Raw genomic sequence first — 19,687 nt, 5'->3', positions numbered from 1 at the left:
ACTCTGAGTCTTCCTTGACTAAGAAAACCCAATGGGATTCATACGTGAACAGGCAATCGGAAGAGGCATCTGCTGCCTAAGAAAACCCTATAGGATTCATAACTGAACAAGCAATCTCAAGATAGATATGCATACATCTGCTGCTCACATGCATGTGCTTTGTCTACAACGTTGTATGCTTCCAAATCGAGCTCGAGGAAAGCTTAGGGCAGGCTAGAGAGTCTTTCTTCTCTAGAGAGTCCGCCCTCACAACATGGGAATTCGCCATGACTCGTTGAACTCGGGTTGATGATTCAGTTTACTCATATTATAAACAATAGTGTCTGCATCCTATGGGAATCCGGGCTTTGACACTAAAGGAATGCATCGGAATCCAGAGAGGTCTTTTCATTATCCAGCCCCGAGAGTCCGGGTGCTTTAACTGTGTAGCATGGAAGGGCGGAGAGGGGGATTGGTATCTGGGTTGCTGTGGGGTTTCCAGTCTGTCTGGCCATGTTCCAGAAGCATTCTCTCCTGAGGTCGTGAGGTCTGTTGGAAACTAGGCAAGTGAGGTTTATATATCTGTGGGATGTCCTGTGGAATTGTCTGCTTGAGGCAAGTGTGAATGTTGCAATTGGCCACCTTGATTAGCACTGGATGTCTTTGCAGCTTCAAAGCCTGGCTGGTATCATTGAATTGAGCGAAGCCCTTCATGCAACCCTTGGCCTTCAAGACGCCTGTCGACAGGTTATGGTGACTCCATGAATTCCGTAGGGTTTTCTTAGCCAAGGAAGACGCAGAGGTGGTTTTGCCAGAAATATAGCCTATAGCACCGGGTGTTCCTTCGTGGTCCAACATCCCCGCTTAGCTTCCAAAAACAGGTGGCATCTGGTGCCTGTCGGATATTAGAGGCAACTCGGTAGCCCGAAAGGGTCCCAATTGTCAGCTGAGCTCCTTCGCTGCCTGCTCTCCTTCCATTTCTTTTGCCTAACCGTCTAGGAAAGGGAGGCAATTGTGTGGCGAGGGTTGCCAGTTTGGGTGGTTTCTGCAGAATCAAGAGGGTCGAGAGAAGCCCCTTGCTGATGCCTAAACTGCAACCTGAGAGAGCGCGCGGGGGGGGGGGGGGGAGAGGAAAAGCAAGAGTTTTGGCCGGGAGGGGCTCGGCTGCCTTGGGAGAGCGGAAGTGCTGAAAAGGAGCTTTCTCGCCGCGGCCAGAAGTCTGCCTGGGGTCTTGCTCCAAGCGCAGGAAGCAGGGCCCGACCAGAAAGGCTTTTCAAGCCCGCCCCTGCGCGTGGGCTTTGGTTTGCTTCTCTGCCAAACAGGGCTGGTGCCTCACCAAAAGGCCATTCCCAGCACCCCATAGCACGGAGCCACAGAGGTGACACTAGAGTGGAACTGCATTCAGATGCGTCAGATTGAGAACAGAGGACCTGCGGATTCGGGACTTGGGGAGATATCCACGCGTGGGGAGCGTGTAGCAGACCCTTGTGTGTGTGCTTTCCTTTCTCCCTGTTCTCCTCTGTGCGCCTTCCCTCCCTGGCTGCTCCTCCTCTTGGCCTCTTCCCCCAGGACCCGGGAGGCCCCACCTCATGGCTCCGAAGCCCCGCCTCCCATGCGGCCCCCGGGGCCCCTCCTTTTTTCCTCCTGCGACCCAGGAGGGAGGGGAAGGTGGGCAGAGACCCCTGGGTGGAAGGGGAAAGACTTGAACGGAGGGTGCCTCTGGTTGAAGCGCCGTGGGCATGCTTTTGGGTGGGCAGGTCTCACGGAAGCCCAGCCGGGACTTTCACAACAGCTCCCTTGCTTACATTGACAGTGCCAAGGCGATGGGGCTAAGCAGTGCTCGCCCTCCCATTTCGGGATTCCTTCGGGCATTTCTACAGAATCTTCGAGGTGGAAGAGACCCTAAGGGCCACCCAGCTCCACTCCCTTCTGCCAGACAGGGACACACCATCAAAGCCCTCCCGACAGATAACCGTCCAACCTCTGTTAAAAACCAGCAGAGGCGGAGTCTCCATCCCTTTGAAAGCAGCCCTGAGCCTGATGTGGCCACTGTTACTTTGTACCCGTGTTGAAGATTTGATATCGTCGTCGCTAGCTAATACGTGGGGTGGACCTGGTTGTGGATGGGACCAGACTTGAATGTTCGGGCTGCGAATTAGGCTGTAGCAGCCACGAAAGCCACCTGCCTTGGTTTCCTATCCACTCCACTTCTCCGGAATGGAAGGCCAACCATGCCATGCTAGAGATCCCATCGGGGAGAAAAAGCCCCCCTGAAACAGCAGGCCCCGCTCCCAGGCTCCGGGCAGGACGGCAGACCTCCCGGAGAGGAAAACAGGGCAGGAAGGACGCCGAGGGAAAGGATCCCGTTTGCCAGGCAAGGAAAAGGGGGGGGGGGGGCAATTCTGCTGCACTGTGTCCCTTAGTTCCTTGCGGGACGAGATTCCCTCGGATCAGAGAGACAGAGAGAGAGAGAGAGAGAAAGAGAGAAAGAGAGACCCCAGATCCAGACATAGGAATGCTTTCACCCTAAAGTACCGCCTCCCCAATCTGGCGGTGCCTGTCGCGTTTTATGCTCCGCTTCACACGCCCTCTGCCTAAATAGGCGCCGAATCCCAAGGCATCTTTCTGTTAAGGAGGATCGGCTCTGTTTAGGGCGTGGATTGGGGGGGGGGGCACCCTCGCAGAGCAGGTGCGGTGGGCTCAGAGGAAGGAAGTGGCCAAACCACACCAGAGTCTCCCTTGCCTAAGAAAACACGGCGAACCCCATGGCGGTTCCATAAATGGCTTTCCTTTTGAGTGAAGAGGGCGGTGAGGTTTGTTCAGGCAGGCGCTGCCTCCTGAAACCCCGGGCAGACACTCACTCCCGGCGAGGCAGGCCAAAGCCCAGGGGCGGCGGGGTGGGCACGCGAGGAAGTGGCTCCGCATGCGCCACTTCCTGTGCATAAGCCTCGGGGCCTCTCTCTCCAAAGTCCGCTCTTTTCTGAGAAGCGAGTTCGGGGGAGACGGAGAGGGAGGGAGGGAGAGTGGAAGGGGAGGAAGGGGGCGTGGCTCCCAGAGTGCCCCCCCCCCCAAATCCCTCAGGGCGACTTCGGGGCTCAGCGTGGGCGCCTGCATGGCCATCCCGCTGACGGAAACGCGCTCCGCTCCTCTGTGGGACTGATTTGCCTGCTTCAAGGGAACAAACCAGGTACTGCAGGAGTGGCTTTCGCGCCCGCGCACGGCTTTTTCCCTCCCGCGAACAGCCAGTGGCACTTTCAAAGGGAGGCAAGGAATGACTGCTGTCACTCCGGGGGAGGGGGGGGGCTGAAGCAGAAGTCTCTCCACAGAGCGCGCGTGTATTTGCGTTCGTGTGTGTATGCACGTGTATATACGTAAGGCACTCTGAGGCGTCTTGAGGAGACTTCACGGTCGGGTTCCTGCCTCTCTGCTGCGCTGCACCCCCCTCCCTCCTTCTTACAGCCCAGCGCCTGCTTCCACTCTGAGGCGTCCTGAGGAGAGTCCACGCGCGCGTGTATGTGTCCCTGTGCATGTCTTTTTTCCCGGTGCGCCGCACTCCACCCCCTCCCTCCCTTCCTCTCCCCTTCTTCCAGCCCAACGCTTCCTTCCACTCTGAGGCGTCGAGAAGTGTCCACGCGCGCGTGTATGTGTCCCTATGCGTGTCTTTTCCCCCCGTGCGCCGCGCCCCATCCTCTCCTTCCTTCCCTCCTCCTCGCAGCCCAGCGCCTGCCTCCACTCTGAGGCATCCTGAGGAGAGTCCACGCACGGAGCCGCGTGCGCGAGTATCTGTGCGTGTCTCTTTCCCGCGCGCGCCACTCCGGCCCCACCCCTCCCTCCCTCTCTTCTCCCTCCGTGCCTCCCTCCCTCCCTCGCTCCCGCCCTCCCTCTTGCATGCCAAGCCCTCCTTCCTCTCGGAGGCGTCCTGCGCGCGCGGAGTCCACACCGCGGCTTCCGCTGCGCCTCTTCCCGCCTAATTCTCCCCGGAGGGAGGCTGGGCTCGGGCTGACTCCCTCTCTCTGCTTCTCTGCTTCTCTTCCAGGCTCCTTCTTGCCTTCCTTCCTTCCGACGAGGAGGAGGAGGAGGAGGAAGAGGCGCCATGTCTCCGTGGGGCTGGGAGGCGCTGGTGGCGCTGGTGGCGGTGGCCTGCTTGGCGGCGGAGGGCAGAGGCGGCGGCGGCGGCGGCGGCATGTTCCCGGGCCACGCGGCGGGGGCTGGTGCTGGAGGAGGCGGTGGTGCATCTGCGGGAGGAGGCGGTGGCGCGGCGCCTGCCCCTCAGCCGGACCCCTGCTACGACGAGACGGGCCAGGCCCGGCGCTGCATCCCGGACTTCGTGAACGCCGCCTTCGGGAAGGAGGTGCGGGTGTCCAGCACGTGCGGGCGGCCGCCCTCGCGCTTCTGCGTCCTCTCCGAGAAGGCCTCCCTGGAGGCGGCGGCGGGTGGGCCCGGGAGCAGCAGCGGGGAGGGCAAGGCCTCTCAGCAGCAGCAGCACGCCGGGGGCTCATCCCCGCCCCGCCCGCGCGCCTGCCACCTGTGCGACGCCTCGGAGGCCAAGCGCGCGCACCCGGCCGCCTACCTGACGGACCTGAACAACCCGCACAACCTGACGTGCTGGCAGTCGGAGAGCTTCCCGCAGCACCCGCAGAACGTGACGCTCTCGCTCTCGCTGGGCAAGAAGTTCGAGGTGACCTACGTGAGCCTGCAGTTCTGCTCGCCGCGCCCGGAGTCCATGGCCATCTTCAAGTCCATGGACGGCGGGCGGAGCTGGGTGCCCTTCCAGTTCTACTCGGCCCAGTGCCGCAAGATGTACGGCCGGCCCAGCCGTGCCGCCATCACCAAGCAGAACGAGCAGGAGGCCGTCTGCACCGACTCGCACACCGACGTGCGGCCCCTCTCCGGCGGGCTCATCGCCTTCAGCACCCTGGACGGGCGGCCCTCCGCCCACGACTTCGACAACTCGCCCGTCCTGCAGGACTGGGTCACGGCCACCGACATCAAGGTGGTCTTCAGCCGCCTCCACACCTTCGGCGACGAGAACGACGAGGACGACCCCCAGCTGGCCCGCGACTCCTACTACTACGCCGTCTCCGACCTGCAGGTGGGCGGGCGCTGCAAGTGCAACGGGCACGCCGCCCGCTGCCTCCGCGACCGCGACGGGCTCCTGGCCTGCGACTGCAAGCACAACACGGCCGGGCCCGAGTGCGACCGCTGCAAGCCCTTCCACTACGACCGGCCCTGGCAGCGCGCCACCGCCCGAGAGGCCAACGAGTGCCTGGGTGAGTGTCCCGGATGGGGGCGGGAGTGGGGAGATGGCGGGGGGGGGGGGACGGGACGCGGGGCTCGTGCACGCAGGCACAGGCACCCCCTGGTCTCCAGTCACGAGGGTCTCCCCAGGGCTTCAATACCTAGGCTTTGAGAAGAGACCACCCCGCAATAACATGTGTGTTTTGTATGTAATGCCCCCCCCTTCTCTCCAGTTACAAGAGGGATGCATAGCTGGGGAAGGATCTTGGCTATTTAGGCTTTCAAACATCCCAAACAGTACAAGCAGTGCTCAGGAGGCCAGGGACCTGAAGTCCAAAACATTGGAGGAACAAGAGCTTGAGAACCACTGCTGACCATCTGGGCAAAACGGAATTCATGTTATATCCTAGAGCTCCCTCCCCCCTTTGCGAAATGGGTTAAACCCTTGTGCCGGCAGGACTGTTGATCGACAGGTTAGCGGTTGGAATCAGGGGAGAATGCGGATGAGCTCCCTCTGTCAGCTCCAGCTACCCATGCGGGGACATGAGAGAAACTGCAGTCGCTTCTGGTGTGAAAGAATTGGCTGTCTGCAAGGACGTTGCCCAGAGCACGCCAGGATGTTTTGGATGTTTTACCATTCTTGCTGTGGCCGGAGCCATGGGTTAAACCCTTGACCCAGCTGGACTGCTGACCAACAGGTCAGCGACTGGAATCCGGGGAGAGAGGGTTGAGCTCCCTCTGTCAGCTCCAGCTCCCCATGCGGGGACATGAGAGAAACCTCTCACAAGGATGGTAAAAACACCAAACATCCGGGCATCCTCTGGACAACGTTTCTCAAGTCGCTCCTGACACGGGAAAAAAATGGCAGGGAGTGGGGTCAAACTGTCTTCATCCAAAGTTGATAGGAGCTCCCGCTTTGTCAGGCGCAGTGCCTTTGCACATGGAAATGGGGGGGGGGGGGGGGAGGCGGCCTCCAATCACGGGAGCGCTCAATGGGGTCGCAATTTAGTCGTCCAGTTCCCTCCGCCTTGGCCTCAGGTGCACCTGTCCCGATTCCCAACGCCTTTGCGCATGCTCAGAGGCACCTTGCCATGCATTCGCTTGCTTAGACACAGCTATGCTTTATGTTCTACCATCCTGAATGGATTCTGCTAGAAACATCTTTCAGGGTTTGGGACCGAGTGGCCCATTCTAGAGCCGGATTCGGATCGGACTGAGCCTCGGGGTGCATCTATTTACACCAGGCACCCTCCAACTGCGGCCCTCCCGCTGTTTGGGCCTTCAACTCCCAGAATTCCTGACAATTGAACAAGCTCTTTAGGGCTTCTGGGAGTTGGAGGCCCAGACAGCTGGAGGGCCGCAGTTTGAGGGTGCCTGGTGTACACAGTAGAATGGATGCAGTTTGATCCCACTTTGACTTCCTCGCAATTCTGGGAGATTATTTATTTCGTGTCAAAAGCATGGCATAAATAGATAAGTTTAAAACTGATATAAAGGACGACAAGGTCCTAAATAGGTTTAGACCAAAAACGGGCAACAGTAACCCGCATTGCCTGTAGCATTAAACAGTTTCTCCTCTGTGCATGGGGCAGGGCATTGTGGGCAAGCATAGAGATGCGGAGTTATTTGTTCCGCTCCTCAGTCGCACCAGGTGGAGGATTCCTCTAGGTAAAGCCATTTTACCAAGTGGTCTTTTGATCTGCCCGCTCCACCTCTGAGTCTGTTCAGGGACTTCCAAGTTGCCCCCTGGAGGAAGACCCTGGGGGGGGGGGGTCAAGTTGGAATGGCCCGATTTTGCTGCCCACGGGGATTTTGCTCTACCTGGGAAGTTGTGATTTGGTGAGACACCAGCCCTCTTTGGCGGGGGAAGCGAAACTACAGCTCCCGAGATCCCATAGCCCTGAGCCTTGGCAGTTCAAGTGGAGTGAAATGTATTCATTCATTCATTCTGTCCGTCCGTCACATCCTCCTTTCTGGGGAGGGATTTCGGCCGAGTTGGGAAAGCCGAGCCCCAAGCGCCGGAGGTCTCCCAAGGCGGCTCCTCAGGTGGACTGGTTTTGAACCTCTTCAGTTCCAGGCATTTCGGCTAGTTCAATGGAGCCTGGCAGGAAATTAAATTCCATTTCCCGATCCCCGTGGATCCTTTGATTTTGAAAGACTGGAGAAGGGGAACTGCCAGTGGCATTTCTCCTGCCTTTGGCTATTGATATATATATTTTTCTCGTGTCAGGAGCGACCTGAGAAACTGCAAGTGGCTTCTGGTGTGAGGGAATTGGCCGTCTGCAAGGACGTTGCCCAGGGGACGCCCGGATGTTTTGATGTTTTTCCATCCTTGTGAGAGACTTCTCTCATGCCCCCGGATGGGGAGCTGGAGCTGTCAGAGGGAGCTCACCCGCGCTCTCCCCGGATTCGAACCTCCGACCTGTCGGTCTGCAGTCCTGCCATCACAGGGGTTTAACCCACTGCGCCACCGGGGACTCCGGTTGTTGGTATTATGGTATTCATGGCTGGAATCGCTGGGTTGTTGTAGGTTTTTCGGGCTACATGACCATGTTCTAGAAGCATTCCCTCCTGACGTTTCGCCTGCATCTATCCTCAGAGGTTGTGAGGATGCTTGCCATACATGGAGGCGAAAAGTCAGGAGAGAATGCTTCTAGAACATGGCCATATAGCCCGAAAAACCTACAACAACCTGTTGGTATGATTCATAGCAAAGAATAAAGGCGCTAGAAGCCACCATTGTTAGTATGATTCATAGCAAAGGTGGCTAATAGTCCGCCCCAGGGATGTGGGTCTGGATCGACATGGCCAAATAGTGCAATTTGAACTGCACACATTGAGCGTAGAATGCAGTCCAAACTGCGATGAGTGGCAGTGTAGACCTGGCCAAAAACACCACGGGAGCATCTATACTCTAGATTAGAATGATTGCAGTTTGACCCCACTTTAACTGCAGTTTGACCCCAGTGCTGTGGAATCCTGGGAAGCACAGTTTCAAGTCGCGAGGAGAACCCAAGGAGGGAGAGATGGTTCAAGGAGGATGGAAGGAAGGCGGATACCGAGGCGGGCCTTGATGCTTTTGCTGGGACCGGGAGAGTTTTTTGGAGGGAAAGTAGACCACAACAGGTCGGGAAAGCCCCAGCTGCTTGTGACGGATGTGTAATAGAACTGGGAATTTTTGGAAGCATTATAAACTGTACTGAAATGCACTCCGTAGTATTTGGGGGAAATGAAACACTCCAGTTGTTTTGAAACCTCTCCCTTATTTACCCCTTCGGCTCCTGTCAATACTAAAGGTGTGTGAAATGAAAAGCAACTGCCATTGAGATGTTATGGGGAGGACTAGAGTTGGAAGGCATGCCTGGTTCCAGGTCAGTTTGCTTCCAAAATTGAAATCAGTTTGCATGAATTAAGGTTGGAAAAGATATGAGCAGAGCTGGAATCAAATGCCACAAAAATATGTGCCTTGAGGGTAAACAACACAATTTATATTCTGAGAATACAAACTTAGTAACTGTAACTTGATTAATAAGTAATACTTATGGATATTTTATAAACTATTGAGTGTATTTATGGCATTTTTTGTTCATGTAGTGAAGATGTTAATCATATATGCTGCAATCATGCACAATTTTAAAAGCAAGGTGTGTTTCTGGTAAACACCTCTTAATATATTTTTAGAAAAAATTCTAACAATATTCTTTGCCATAATGAGTAATATAATAATTTGAACTAAGATGACTGCAGGTAAAAGTTATTGGTACTCATCTCCATTTCTAAGTTGAAGAGTCATGTGGCCAACATGACTGCATGGAGAACCATGCATAAAACAAAATAAACAAGATGCACTTGTTTTTCTCTTTCTGTTTCTCTATCCTCCTGTATTTATGGGGAAGGGGGGTGGGAATGGAAGAAATGTCTTTCTTTCTTTGCAATATGCGTTGGAGTGGCCTATAATGAAAGTCATTATAAAAAGCCCCCAAAAGGTAATTGATAATTCATCCCTGTGATCTCTAGACTCTTGCAGTTAGTTATCCATGCAGACACACCAGTCCATTTTGTGAAAGAGCCAATCAAGTTTTTTACACATCCTTTGGCATATCCCTAACTTGTCACATCTGCTTTGAGTTTCTTGCACCATGGGGATGACTCTTAAGGGGGTAGAGAGTACACTTGCAGAATATTTTTTTGTCACTTTCCCTACTCCTCAGCTTTCAGTAAGCACCCAAAAAGAGCCCTGCTGGATCAAGTCAAGGATTTTTCCAGTCCAGAGAATGGTCAATGAGATGATGCTCTTGGGAAGCGCACCTCCAAGAACACATAAGTGGAATATCCACCTTTAGCTTTTCTTGTCCACTAACTGACCTGCGAAAATATCAGAAGTGGAGATAATATATGTCCATCATTATTTCTTCAAAGTGATAACCTCATTCCCTGGGGATTTAGCTAATCACTGGTTAAAGTTGTCCATGTTGGTGGCAAACTCTGCAGCTTGAGGCAGCAAAATCCACATTTTATTTATATATCAGGCATGGGCAAACTTTGGCCCTCCAGGTGTTTTGGACTTCAACTCCTACAATTTCTAACAGCCTACCTGGAGGGCCAACGTTTGCCCATGCCTGATATATGTGGTTGGAAGGGGTGCTTTTTTCTGTCTATCTTAATATCCTACCCTTTAACTTCATTGGTATTTCTCTAATACTATGGAGAAATATGTATTCCTATCCATCTCTTACACACTATCCTTATTTGTATGTCCTTTTTAAAAATGTGTCCCCTACATTGCTAGCTTCTTTCAAAACTAAAAAGTCCAAGATGTTGGAATTTGACCCTTGATCATTTGGATTACCCTTCGTGTCTCCCTTCCCATCTTTAGAATATCCTTGTTGTAGATTTATGGAGCAGATCATGTTGTGGCATGTAATTTTTCAGCTCCGTTCCTAATTATCCTGAAATTAATTTTGTTTTGTGCACAGTAATGACAGATTGTTGTCAATGTTTTGAGTGAACCCCCATCTGCTACAATCCAAAAATCAATTTTCTTGCCACTTGCTGTTGGTTCAAGTACAATCAGTGTTTGGGTGGAATTGAGAGGTTTTGTACATGTCACTTCACAGTTGCGTATGCAAAACCACATTTCCTATATTAATGCAGATTCCCACCAAATTGAAGAAATCTTTTAAAAATCTCTTCATTGTATCCTTAGCATTAGCAAATTTGGCTAAGTCACTGCTCATCCCTAATTCTATGTTAATAGATATGAAATTCCAGTATAGTGTGAAATCCTTGTTTCCTTAAGAGTGGTGTGTGCTGTCACTTCCTCAAATTTCGTTCACAATTGAACCACAAAAATCAGACAGTTTGAATTCAACCTCCATTAATTCACAATGATCTCAGGACCAACTTTCACTGGAGGAAACTTTGCTTAACCCTTCAACTTGGAACAACCTGGCATAATATTTAAAAGAGACATGCCAGACCAGGCATGGGCAAACTTTGGCCCTCCAGGTGTTTTGGACTTCAACTCCCACAATTCCTAACAGCCTACCAGCTGTTAGGAATTGTGGGAGTTGAAGTCCAAAACACCTGGAGGGCCAAAGATTACCCATACCTGTGCCAGACAGAGCAAACCTGGATTGCATCTAGCTGCAGTCCTTATTTGGCAGTGGCACTACTGCTTGTAGCTATGGACCGTTTTTCTGGGAGAGGGAAATGCTCTCCCATGGTAACAAGGAGAAGTTTAACATGCAGGCTGGCACTGCCCTGAAGCTTGAAGAGCTATCTAATCTGAAGCAGGTAGATTGGTTCTCCTTAATAGATCCTATAACATCAAATGGTTACAAGGACATTAGTGAAATATTCTGGCCCGTGAGGCATTGAAGACAGAGATGAATCAGACAACAGCAGACAGTGCCATTCTGAGTCTTGTTTGATCTTTCAGAATATGTTTGAATCAACAAGGATGCTATTGAATCAAATAAAATAGATTGGCTGACAAGGCAATCTAAACCACTGCTTCTTAAACTGTGGGTCCTAACCTCAAATGGGGTCCCCTTAGCTCAGTATTGGGGTCATGAAAAATTTGGCAGTGCTAAAATATTTCCGATGGCCACCATTTTCACAAATCCATTAGCAACAACATGCAGTGTTTACAGTGGACTCTGCAGAAAATGCTTCAACTGGACTCCACAAAAATGAAAATCAGCCTGTTTAGCAAGCCTTGCAAATGCTGATTTTTTTTTTTAGTAAATGCTTGATTTGTATACCTACTTTATATATCTATATACCTGGGGTCACATAAAATTTTCTTGAGCAGAAAGGGGTCATTAGTAGAAAAAAAATTAAGAAGCTCTACTCTAAATAATACTGCCCTGATTATTTATACTGAAGTAAGTCCAGCTTGGCTAACTTTCCAACAAATGTGTGTTTCTGTGTCCCTTGAGGGCCAAAACAGTTATGAAGGGTGTTCCCAATGAAAGGACCTGACTTTTAAAAACTGAATCATTTAAAGGAGCTCAAATTTTAATCTAAGTATCAACAGTGGGGCAGGTAATATTCTTCCTTTTTCTACTCATGGTATTTTCCCAATTTATGTCCCACTTCCCCAAGGCTGCTTTTAATTCTACAGTAGCATATTATGCCCTCCTCAACATCCTCAGGCAGAATTAGGGATCAAATTGAGGAGCGGGATGATAAACAGGAACTTCTCCAGTTCTGCTGTTCTCCTGAGTCCATAGCCTGCACTACTTCCATTAAAATCAAGTTGCTTCAAAGCATGGAGAAAGACTTTCCATAAAGCTCCTAGAGCAGTGGTTCTCAACCTGTGGGTCCCCGGATATTTTGGGCTTCAACTCCCAGAAACCCTAACAGCTGGTAAATTGGCTGGGATTTCTGGGAGTTGTAGACCAAAACACCTGGGGACCCAAAGGTTAAGAACCACTGTCCCGGAGTCTAACTCTGCAAGCCTTACCTGCATAGCCAGGGATAATGGATCTTGTAATTTAGTATTTGGAAGGCTGCTGGCTCCTCATTTTTGTTTAAAGTGTGAATATGTGTCTTGCAAGATGCATGAATGGGATCTTCTTATCACATGGCGCCAGATGTGGATGAGCTAAGATGAGTTTTGCATTCTTGGAACAGAACATTGGAGCCAAACCTACATTCCCAAGAATGATCAATTTCAGCTGCAAATTTAAGATGTTGTTTTTACGTAAGTGCCTCCAGGCCAACCTTTCCATTAGACAGAATGAAGTAGGCACTTGAGGCAATTGACTTCTGAGGACTGGAATTGCCAGGAATTTCACTTTTAGAAAACAACAACAGTGTGTGTGAGAGAGTTTGGATTTTCATCTTAGGTAATGTAGTGTTTTGAGTTGGTCACAAAGTTCTGGGGTTCATGTTAAGCTGAGGATCAAGTTAACTGTGACTTTAGGAGAAGTATTATTTGATCTCCTGTAGATTTTAAAAAAGGAATGTACAGATCACACCATTGTAAACTATGGAGAATTAGTCCCATGTCTTCCAGCTCTGGCCCCTTCCACACAGCTAAATAAAATCCCACATTATCTGCTTTGAACTGAAATATGTGACAGTGTGGACTCAGATAACTAAGTTCAAAGCAAATATTGTGGGATTTTCTGCCTTGATATTCTGGATTATATGGCAATGTGGAACGGCCCTCTGTTAACTTCTTCTGATGATGTATCCCTTTTAACTCAGTCTTTTCTTATATAACTATGTCCTTAGGCTGGATGTTCACTAGAGAATATACTTCATTTCTTTTCAGTGTATGCCAGTGAATCTCTTAAACTGATTATTAGCTCACATTTAATAGACAGTAGGTATTATTAATCTGGGGCCCCTTCCACACAGCTGAATAAAATCCACTTTTTCTGCCTTGAACTGTGATACATGGCAGTGTGGACTCAGATAACCCAGTTCACAGCAGATATTGTGGGATTTTCTGCCTTGATATTCTGGGCTATAGGGCTGCATGGAAGAGCCCTGGATCTTCAAACTGACTGTTGTTGAAACAGTAAACAAATAATTCAACACGAGCACAATTCCATTTACTCTACTAAATTATCATAGGCTAAGAACTTTTAAGGTTTTTTTTTCTTGAGCACTGAGAATAATAACAAAGCATAATATTGGCAGCACGCAGCAGTCTGGCTCACAGAGAATTCTTCCTTAAAAATAAGTACAACTAAATGTGTTGTAATGCAAAAAGCAGACACAAACTATGTTATTTGTTAGATTCTTGTTTGCTTGAGACATTGCTTCTCACATCTTGCTTTAATTTTATCTAATGACAATTCTTTTGCTGTGCAGCCAGCCTGTGTGAACATATTGTATGTGTGTACTACACTTACATTTATATTAATGAAATGATTAAAAAAAATGTGGTTTTGAAACACAGTACAGGGTGGCCAATGCAAGGCTGAAGAGTTTTTCTTTTTTAATCCTTTCTATTTTATTATATATATATTGTAGGTTCTAGTATCCCTTGGAGATCCATTAATTCTATTTCCAAATATAATTGTGCCATGGTGATGCAATGGGTTAAACCCTTGTGTCGACTGAACTGCTGAGCTGAAGACCTGAAGGGGAGATGAGCTTCCCATGCAGGGACATGAGAGAAGCCTCCCATGGGATGGTAACACATCTGGGCATTCCCTAGGCAATGTCCTTGCAGAAGGCCAATTCTCTCACACCAGAAGCTACTCCCATTCGCTTCTGTCACAAAAAAAAGATCCAAATAAAATAACTAAAAGGTTAAAAAATGTGTTTGTAAATGTTATTTTATGTTTTATATCATTCAGTCTGTCAGTGGTCACCCTATCTAACCTAATTCAAACGATTTGAAAGAAAATATGAGTGGGCAGCAGCATGCTATTGCAACTCATGGTTAAACCTGGATATAAGGAAGTTATACAAAAATAAGTACCACAACTGATTGAATTAACAGCAGACAAAATTTCCACTAGTAAAAACAGTGCCAATATGAGGTTGAACTCCTGTTGGTTAGCAAGACCAGACTTGTGGCCATAGCTGAAGTATCAAGAAGTGCCTGCTTTAGCCCCAAGATTTTAAATGTGTGATCCCTGCCCACACCCCCAAAGAGTGTTCCATATATCAAGACCCTAGACATCAGATCTTGCCATCCTTGATTCTTAAAGATGTCTGTAGGTGCTTACTGGTAACTTATCCACAACTTTCCCTTCCCTGATGGACTCCCTTATTGTGACAAGCTATTTAGAATATGCCTTCCTTTTGGCACCTGGTATACTAATCAAAAGGGAATAGGTTGAGTCAAGCATATAGCTACCAGATCTTCAGACTAAGGGGACCTAAACAGGATTGCCCACATTAAATCTTATTCCAGGGTGGGGAGGAAATGCAGACCAAAAGGGAAAATGTCAGGTTGCTGAGTTGTGGCTGGCTTCCGTAGCTCTTATATTCCATATATTTTGTGTTACATGTGAAAGGCAACATCAAATCTACCTCCCTTTTTGTAGTTCATCATTTAATACAGAATTAGGCTATCACTAAAAAAACAAATTACCACAACAATTCTAGACCTAAATCCAGTTCTTAAGCACAATTAGAGTAGACCCATTGGATTTATGGAGTTTACATTAATGTTGATTTACCAAGTGTACATTAATCCATCAGGTGTATTGTTAGTGGAAACCAACACATGGATACAGGATTTTCAATGGGAAATTTAACACCCTGTAAATTCTCTCTTTTGAGTATAGTTTAATCTAGCAGTAGTTTCAAAAGGGTAGGACACATAGCTTTACAGTTATTATACTACCCCCTAGAAAGATGGAAATCTTTCATTCTTCACTGCATTGTAAAGATATATATATATGTGCTTTAACTGTTTCAGCTGGCATATTTGTATGGAAATTTGTCTATTTGGTATATTCTTTGTAAACAACAGAAAAAATATTATAATATTGTACAGAATCTAAAGCAGCAACCTAGCAGTCTTCGAATTCTTGCTCTTTGACTTGAATTATTTGGCTTAGTTTTCTTTTTCTTTTGCATGTAAAGATAAAGTTACAAAGAGTTTAGATTTGGGGAGGTCTCTTGAAAAACATTTCTAGGGCTAGGGAAACTTGTTTTGCTAATGAAACACGAAGCTTGTTGATGTTTTAATTTGCTCCTGATGAAGAATGTCCCACATGAGCATTTTACTGCTGAAAACTCTAAAAATATCATATGAGACAGATGTTTGCAAGCAGCATTTCCCAAGTCTGTGGTTGGGCTCAAGTTTAAGAAAATTAATTCAGCAGTCACCACTAAAGGCAACAGGCATCTGTAATTTAAAACCACAGCAAGTTAAGTGTTGTAAAAACAAGCCCATTGGTACTACTTTCTATTAGCTGTGGCTATAATATCGGTCCATGGTAATGAAGCAGAGCAAAGAAATTGGGCATCTACCAAAGTCATCAGATTTGGAGGTCTAGAAAACCCATGCAGCACAAGGTTATTTAAAGTTGAATGAATCTGGATGATTTACCTTCTATTACTCCCATAGGGGAATAGCATGACAGAAGGATATCGAGGATAGTTATTTGATTGCATACTGCAAGTCGTTTCTGTTTCCTTCTGTTGTGAGAGAATCAGCCATCTACAAAGATGTTACCCAGAGGACACCCAGATGTGTTGCAATCCTGAGGGGAGGTTTCTCTCATGTCCCCCATAGTTATTTGGCACATCTGTATACAGATATTGAATATGGAAGGGGTAAATGAAGGTGTCTGGGTCTGGTTCTTCCTCTTCTTTGGGTAAAAAGTAAACCTCATTACATTTTGGAATAAGTTACCTATACCTTACTACACCCTTAGCCCCCCACTATCCACCCATCTACTCATATATATACATTAGTCACTTTCATTTTTGGTTATCAAAAGCTGATGTACAGCATACCATCTGAAATGCAACACAGAACATTGCATAACAATAACAAGCTGCAACAGTTCTTAAAACTCCAAGTTTTAAAGAGAATCAAGTGCCAAAATAGAAATAAAAATTGTATGGACGTTCTTCTTTTGGAGTGGAGCTCAACAAGAAACTGTCAGAAACTAAACAAGAGAATCCAAAGCAATTCCTTAAAGGCTGGGCAGGTCCAGGTCAGAAGAGGCTGTTCTTTTGGTACTCTCCCCCAAGTAATTCAAAGGCTATATAAGTTAAAATCAGCATTGTGAAATACACTTCAAGGTAGTTGTATCAAAAGCAGCATTATATGACATAATTTTAAAATTAATACAGACAGTCCCAGAGTAACAAACATCTGACTTGCAAACACCTCATAGTTAAGATTGGAGGTGAGACAACAGGAAGTGAGAAAAATCTTCCCCTCGAAAGGGAAAGTCACTCCAGGAGGAATTATCATGGGGAAAAGGAGTCTCAACTGAAGTGTTATCCTCAATCCTTGTTTCCACAACAAGCCAAATTTTTCAAAATCCAATTATCACAGAGACAGAAAGTGAGGCGAAATGTTCTGAACAGGGGCACAGACAGCAAAAATAAATAAATAAATAAATAAATCACAGGGGTGTTAACCCTTCCCTATGCTATCCAGAGCTATCTATCTGGGGTTCCACTTAAAATGTACCTGTTTCAACTTACATACAAACCAACAGAACCTATCATGTTCATAACTTGGGGGCTGCCTATAAACACATATGATCCTGTTCCTCCAATCATAGCCTAGTTCTGTGTCTCCATAGGCAATTCTTAGCCCAATCTGAGTTTTTAAAAATGTAATGCTACAGCAGTGGTAATGGTTGTGCAGCCCTCCAGATGTTCTAGGACTTCAGCTCCCAACTAGCACACTATGCGAATCTAACAACCCCAGGTTGCTGTATTATCCCTGCCCCCGCCCCCACTTCATCTCCATGTTGGACTATGGAAGAACTCAGGAAATTAGTTTCTGTGAAACTACTAGTCAACATGGAAACTACATACAATCAATTCATTTTAAATGTTTTAAAGTGCATTAATTATAATTTTAATTTAAAATTTAATTTTAATTGTATGCTGTTTTAAGACATTGAATAGTTGTCTATATGTAAAGCCGCCTTGAGTCCCCTTTGGGATCGAGAAAGGTGGGATATAAATAGGGTAAATAAATAAATCATTCATTCCTGTAAAAATGTGTATCATGCCCTTCAGTGCTTTCATGATATTATATTCAATAAATTTAAAAAAGGAGAAAAGCAGAACTGGAGAAAATACTGGAGGAATAAAAATGGATGATAATGTCGTATACCATTCCTGCTTTGACTCCTTAAATGTGAGTGAATGTTCCAAGGTGAATCTCTTAAGAAATCATCATCTGGAACCAGCTTGTGCTTATTATGATTAGGACTGACTGTTTGCTACTACATAATAGCACTTTAACACTTGCCAACATACACATCACTATCCTACTTCTTCTTTTAATTAGGAAGGTTTTTGAAATAAAGATAACTGGGGAATTTCCTTCCATGTGGAAGGTTACTAGTTTGTAAAGTAAATCTATGCTTTTGGAGCATAAATGGCCTAACAACAAGCCCTCTACAATTTCTCTGCATACATCTGCCCTGAAGTAAAAGCCATCAAGTAGATTGTGGATAGTACAATGAAAATCTTTCTGGCCTCATTCAGTTATTCTTCAATGGTGTCAAAATGCCAGCAAAACTAATGGCATTGTTTAGAAGTCCCAATTTCTCCATCCAACAGGGGCAAGCGGGTCACCCTCCATTACTCCCATAGGGAATAGCATGTATTGTCATGAGTTAGCAACATGTGTTAATGGTGTGGGACATTTGGCAAGGCATCAGTGGAATGATTGGCTGTGCCACATAAAGGTAATTCAGCTTTCAGGTACAAAGTAGCTGGAAATACCTTCCTCATGCTTCCAGCTTCTAGTGCATACTAGTACTATTGAAGGCAGCAATTTTATCTCCACAACTAAGATTATGAACTGAGATTTAATTTTATTACTGGTGACAGTCCCATTGAGGAATCTTTAATTCTCTGTCACATGACATTTCAAACTGCAAAGGCCACACTTTCCTCACTGCAGTATCTGGGGGGTTAACCGGGGTCATACTTCTAGCAATATGGTCTTGGTGGGAAAGGGCATTTCTGTCCCTTGTGGGAAATTTGTTAAGTGCCCTTTAAACGTGTAAACAGTCTAGAGCTGTAATTTATCTCCTTTGGCTCGCAGCAGCTGCAAGGGGGGCACTGCTGGGATTCTCATTAACACCTTGCAAAGGGGGTCTGTTCGCATCTGCTGGTTTGCCTACTCTTCCTAGCTAGCTTTGATAACCCTGCTGACAATGAGCCATGTACGTTGTTCAGTCTGTAAGAGTGATTATGCCATTCCCTAATATGCCCACTGCACCACAGAGAGTATTTCAATATGCAAGGCTGCGTTCTCATGTCTCATCATTCTCTACCTCATTATGAAAGCATTCACATTTCACCTCATTTTGCAAAACGATCAGCAAAATATTATAGCACAAATCCAGAAGATTTGGCTGAACCTGAAGCTAGAGATGTCTTAAAAATTCCATAATAGAAGAACTTGGCATTGATGTGAAATCTATTACACTTTTCATTGTTTTAATTTTAAGTTGGGGTTTAACAATTATATTGGCAAAATGCAATCAATATAACTATTAAATGTTTGTCAGTAATACAATCCTGATTTATATGATATGTGAAAAATATTAGCCAGTATATCCTTGTCAGTTAAAATGCAAAGCAGATAAATTTCAAACTAAAATCATACATTCGAGAACAAAATAGGGAAGAAGCTTGGTTAGGCTTATGTGGTGCAATTATTAAAATATTTACATATATGGGTGTTTTATACCTTTAATATAAATCTATACAGGACTTCCTTAAAAAATCAAATAACCCCTCCCAAACTCACAGCCTTCCTCAGGAGTATTACATTCAGGAATGATGACTCTAAGGCTTATTACACAGGCCAGACATTTTGGATCAGCTAAGACAAAAGAGTCATTCAAATGAAGTAGCCAAGGTTGATGGCGGCCTACATTTTAGACTGCAGTCCTTTGGTGGTAACCTCAGTGATCTCAATAGGACTTAAAATATAGAGCTGCATTAGCACAGAAAGCCAGTGTGTGTGTGGAAGATTCATGTCTTATCTATGCCTAATGCCATCCAGTTGTTTTATACCAATAAGTGTCTATTTTGAAATATATATGCTGATCATGGGCCTTTGCATTCACATTTTGAGATTTTTAAAAAAATCTAAGCACTTATCAGTCTGTCATAGCCTCCACGATATTCCTTCCCAGAGTACATCATATTGATATTATTCATTAGCCACTTTCGTCAGACAATTGCTCCATTTATGTGGTTTCCTTACATCCAATTTCTGGATTGCTCATTATTCTACCATGTTGTATTAATTGAAGTAAGGATAACATTCTGCTCT

The 19,687-nt window shown here is 46.8% G+C and overlaps 1 protein-coding gene across 3 annotated transcripts in view; it reads left to right on the top strand.

Moving 5' to 3' along the window:
* LOC132768518 (netrin-1) overlaps nt 1-19,687 on the top strand; it is a 165,820-nt gene that overhangs the window by 20,728 nt on the left and 125,405 nt on the right. The window contains exons 1-2 of one of the 3 annotated variants that reach the window (XM_067463824.1): nt 3,092-3,166; nt 4,016-5,249. In XM_067463824.1, the coding sequence (XP_067319925.1) occupies nt 4,073-5,249 (1,177 nt within the window). In that variant the 5' untranslated portion in view covers nt 3,092-3,166; nt 4,016-4,072. Of the gene's footprint in view, nt 1-3,091; nt 3,167-3,981; nt 5,250-19,687 lie in introns of those variants that run through there. The other 2 variants (XM_067463823.1, XM_067463825.1) reach the window with 2 other exon arrangements.

The sequence above is a fragment of the Anolis sagrei genome, chromosome 2 (assembly GCF_037176765.1).
Source record: "Anolis sagrei isolate rAnoSag1 chromosome 2, rAnoSag1.mat, whole genome shotgun sequence".
NCBI classification, from domain to species: domain Eukaryota; kingdom Metazoa; phylum Chordata; class Lepidosauria; order Squamata; family Dactyloidae; genus Anolis; species Anolis sagrei.
Note: the sequence above shows the minus strand (reverse complement) of the source record. Positions and strands in the feature narration are given on the sequence as shown.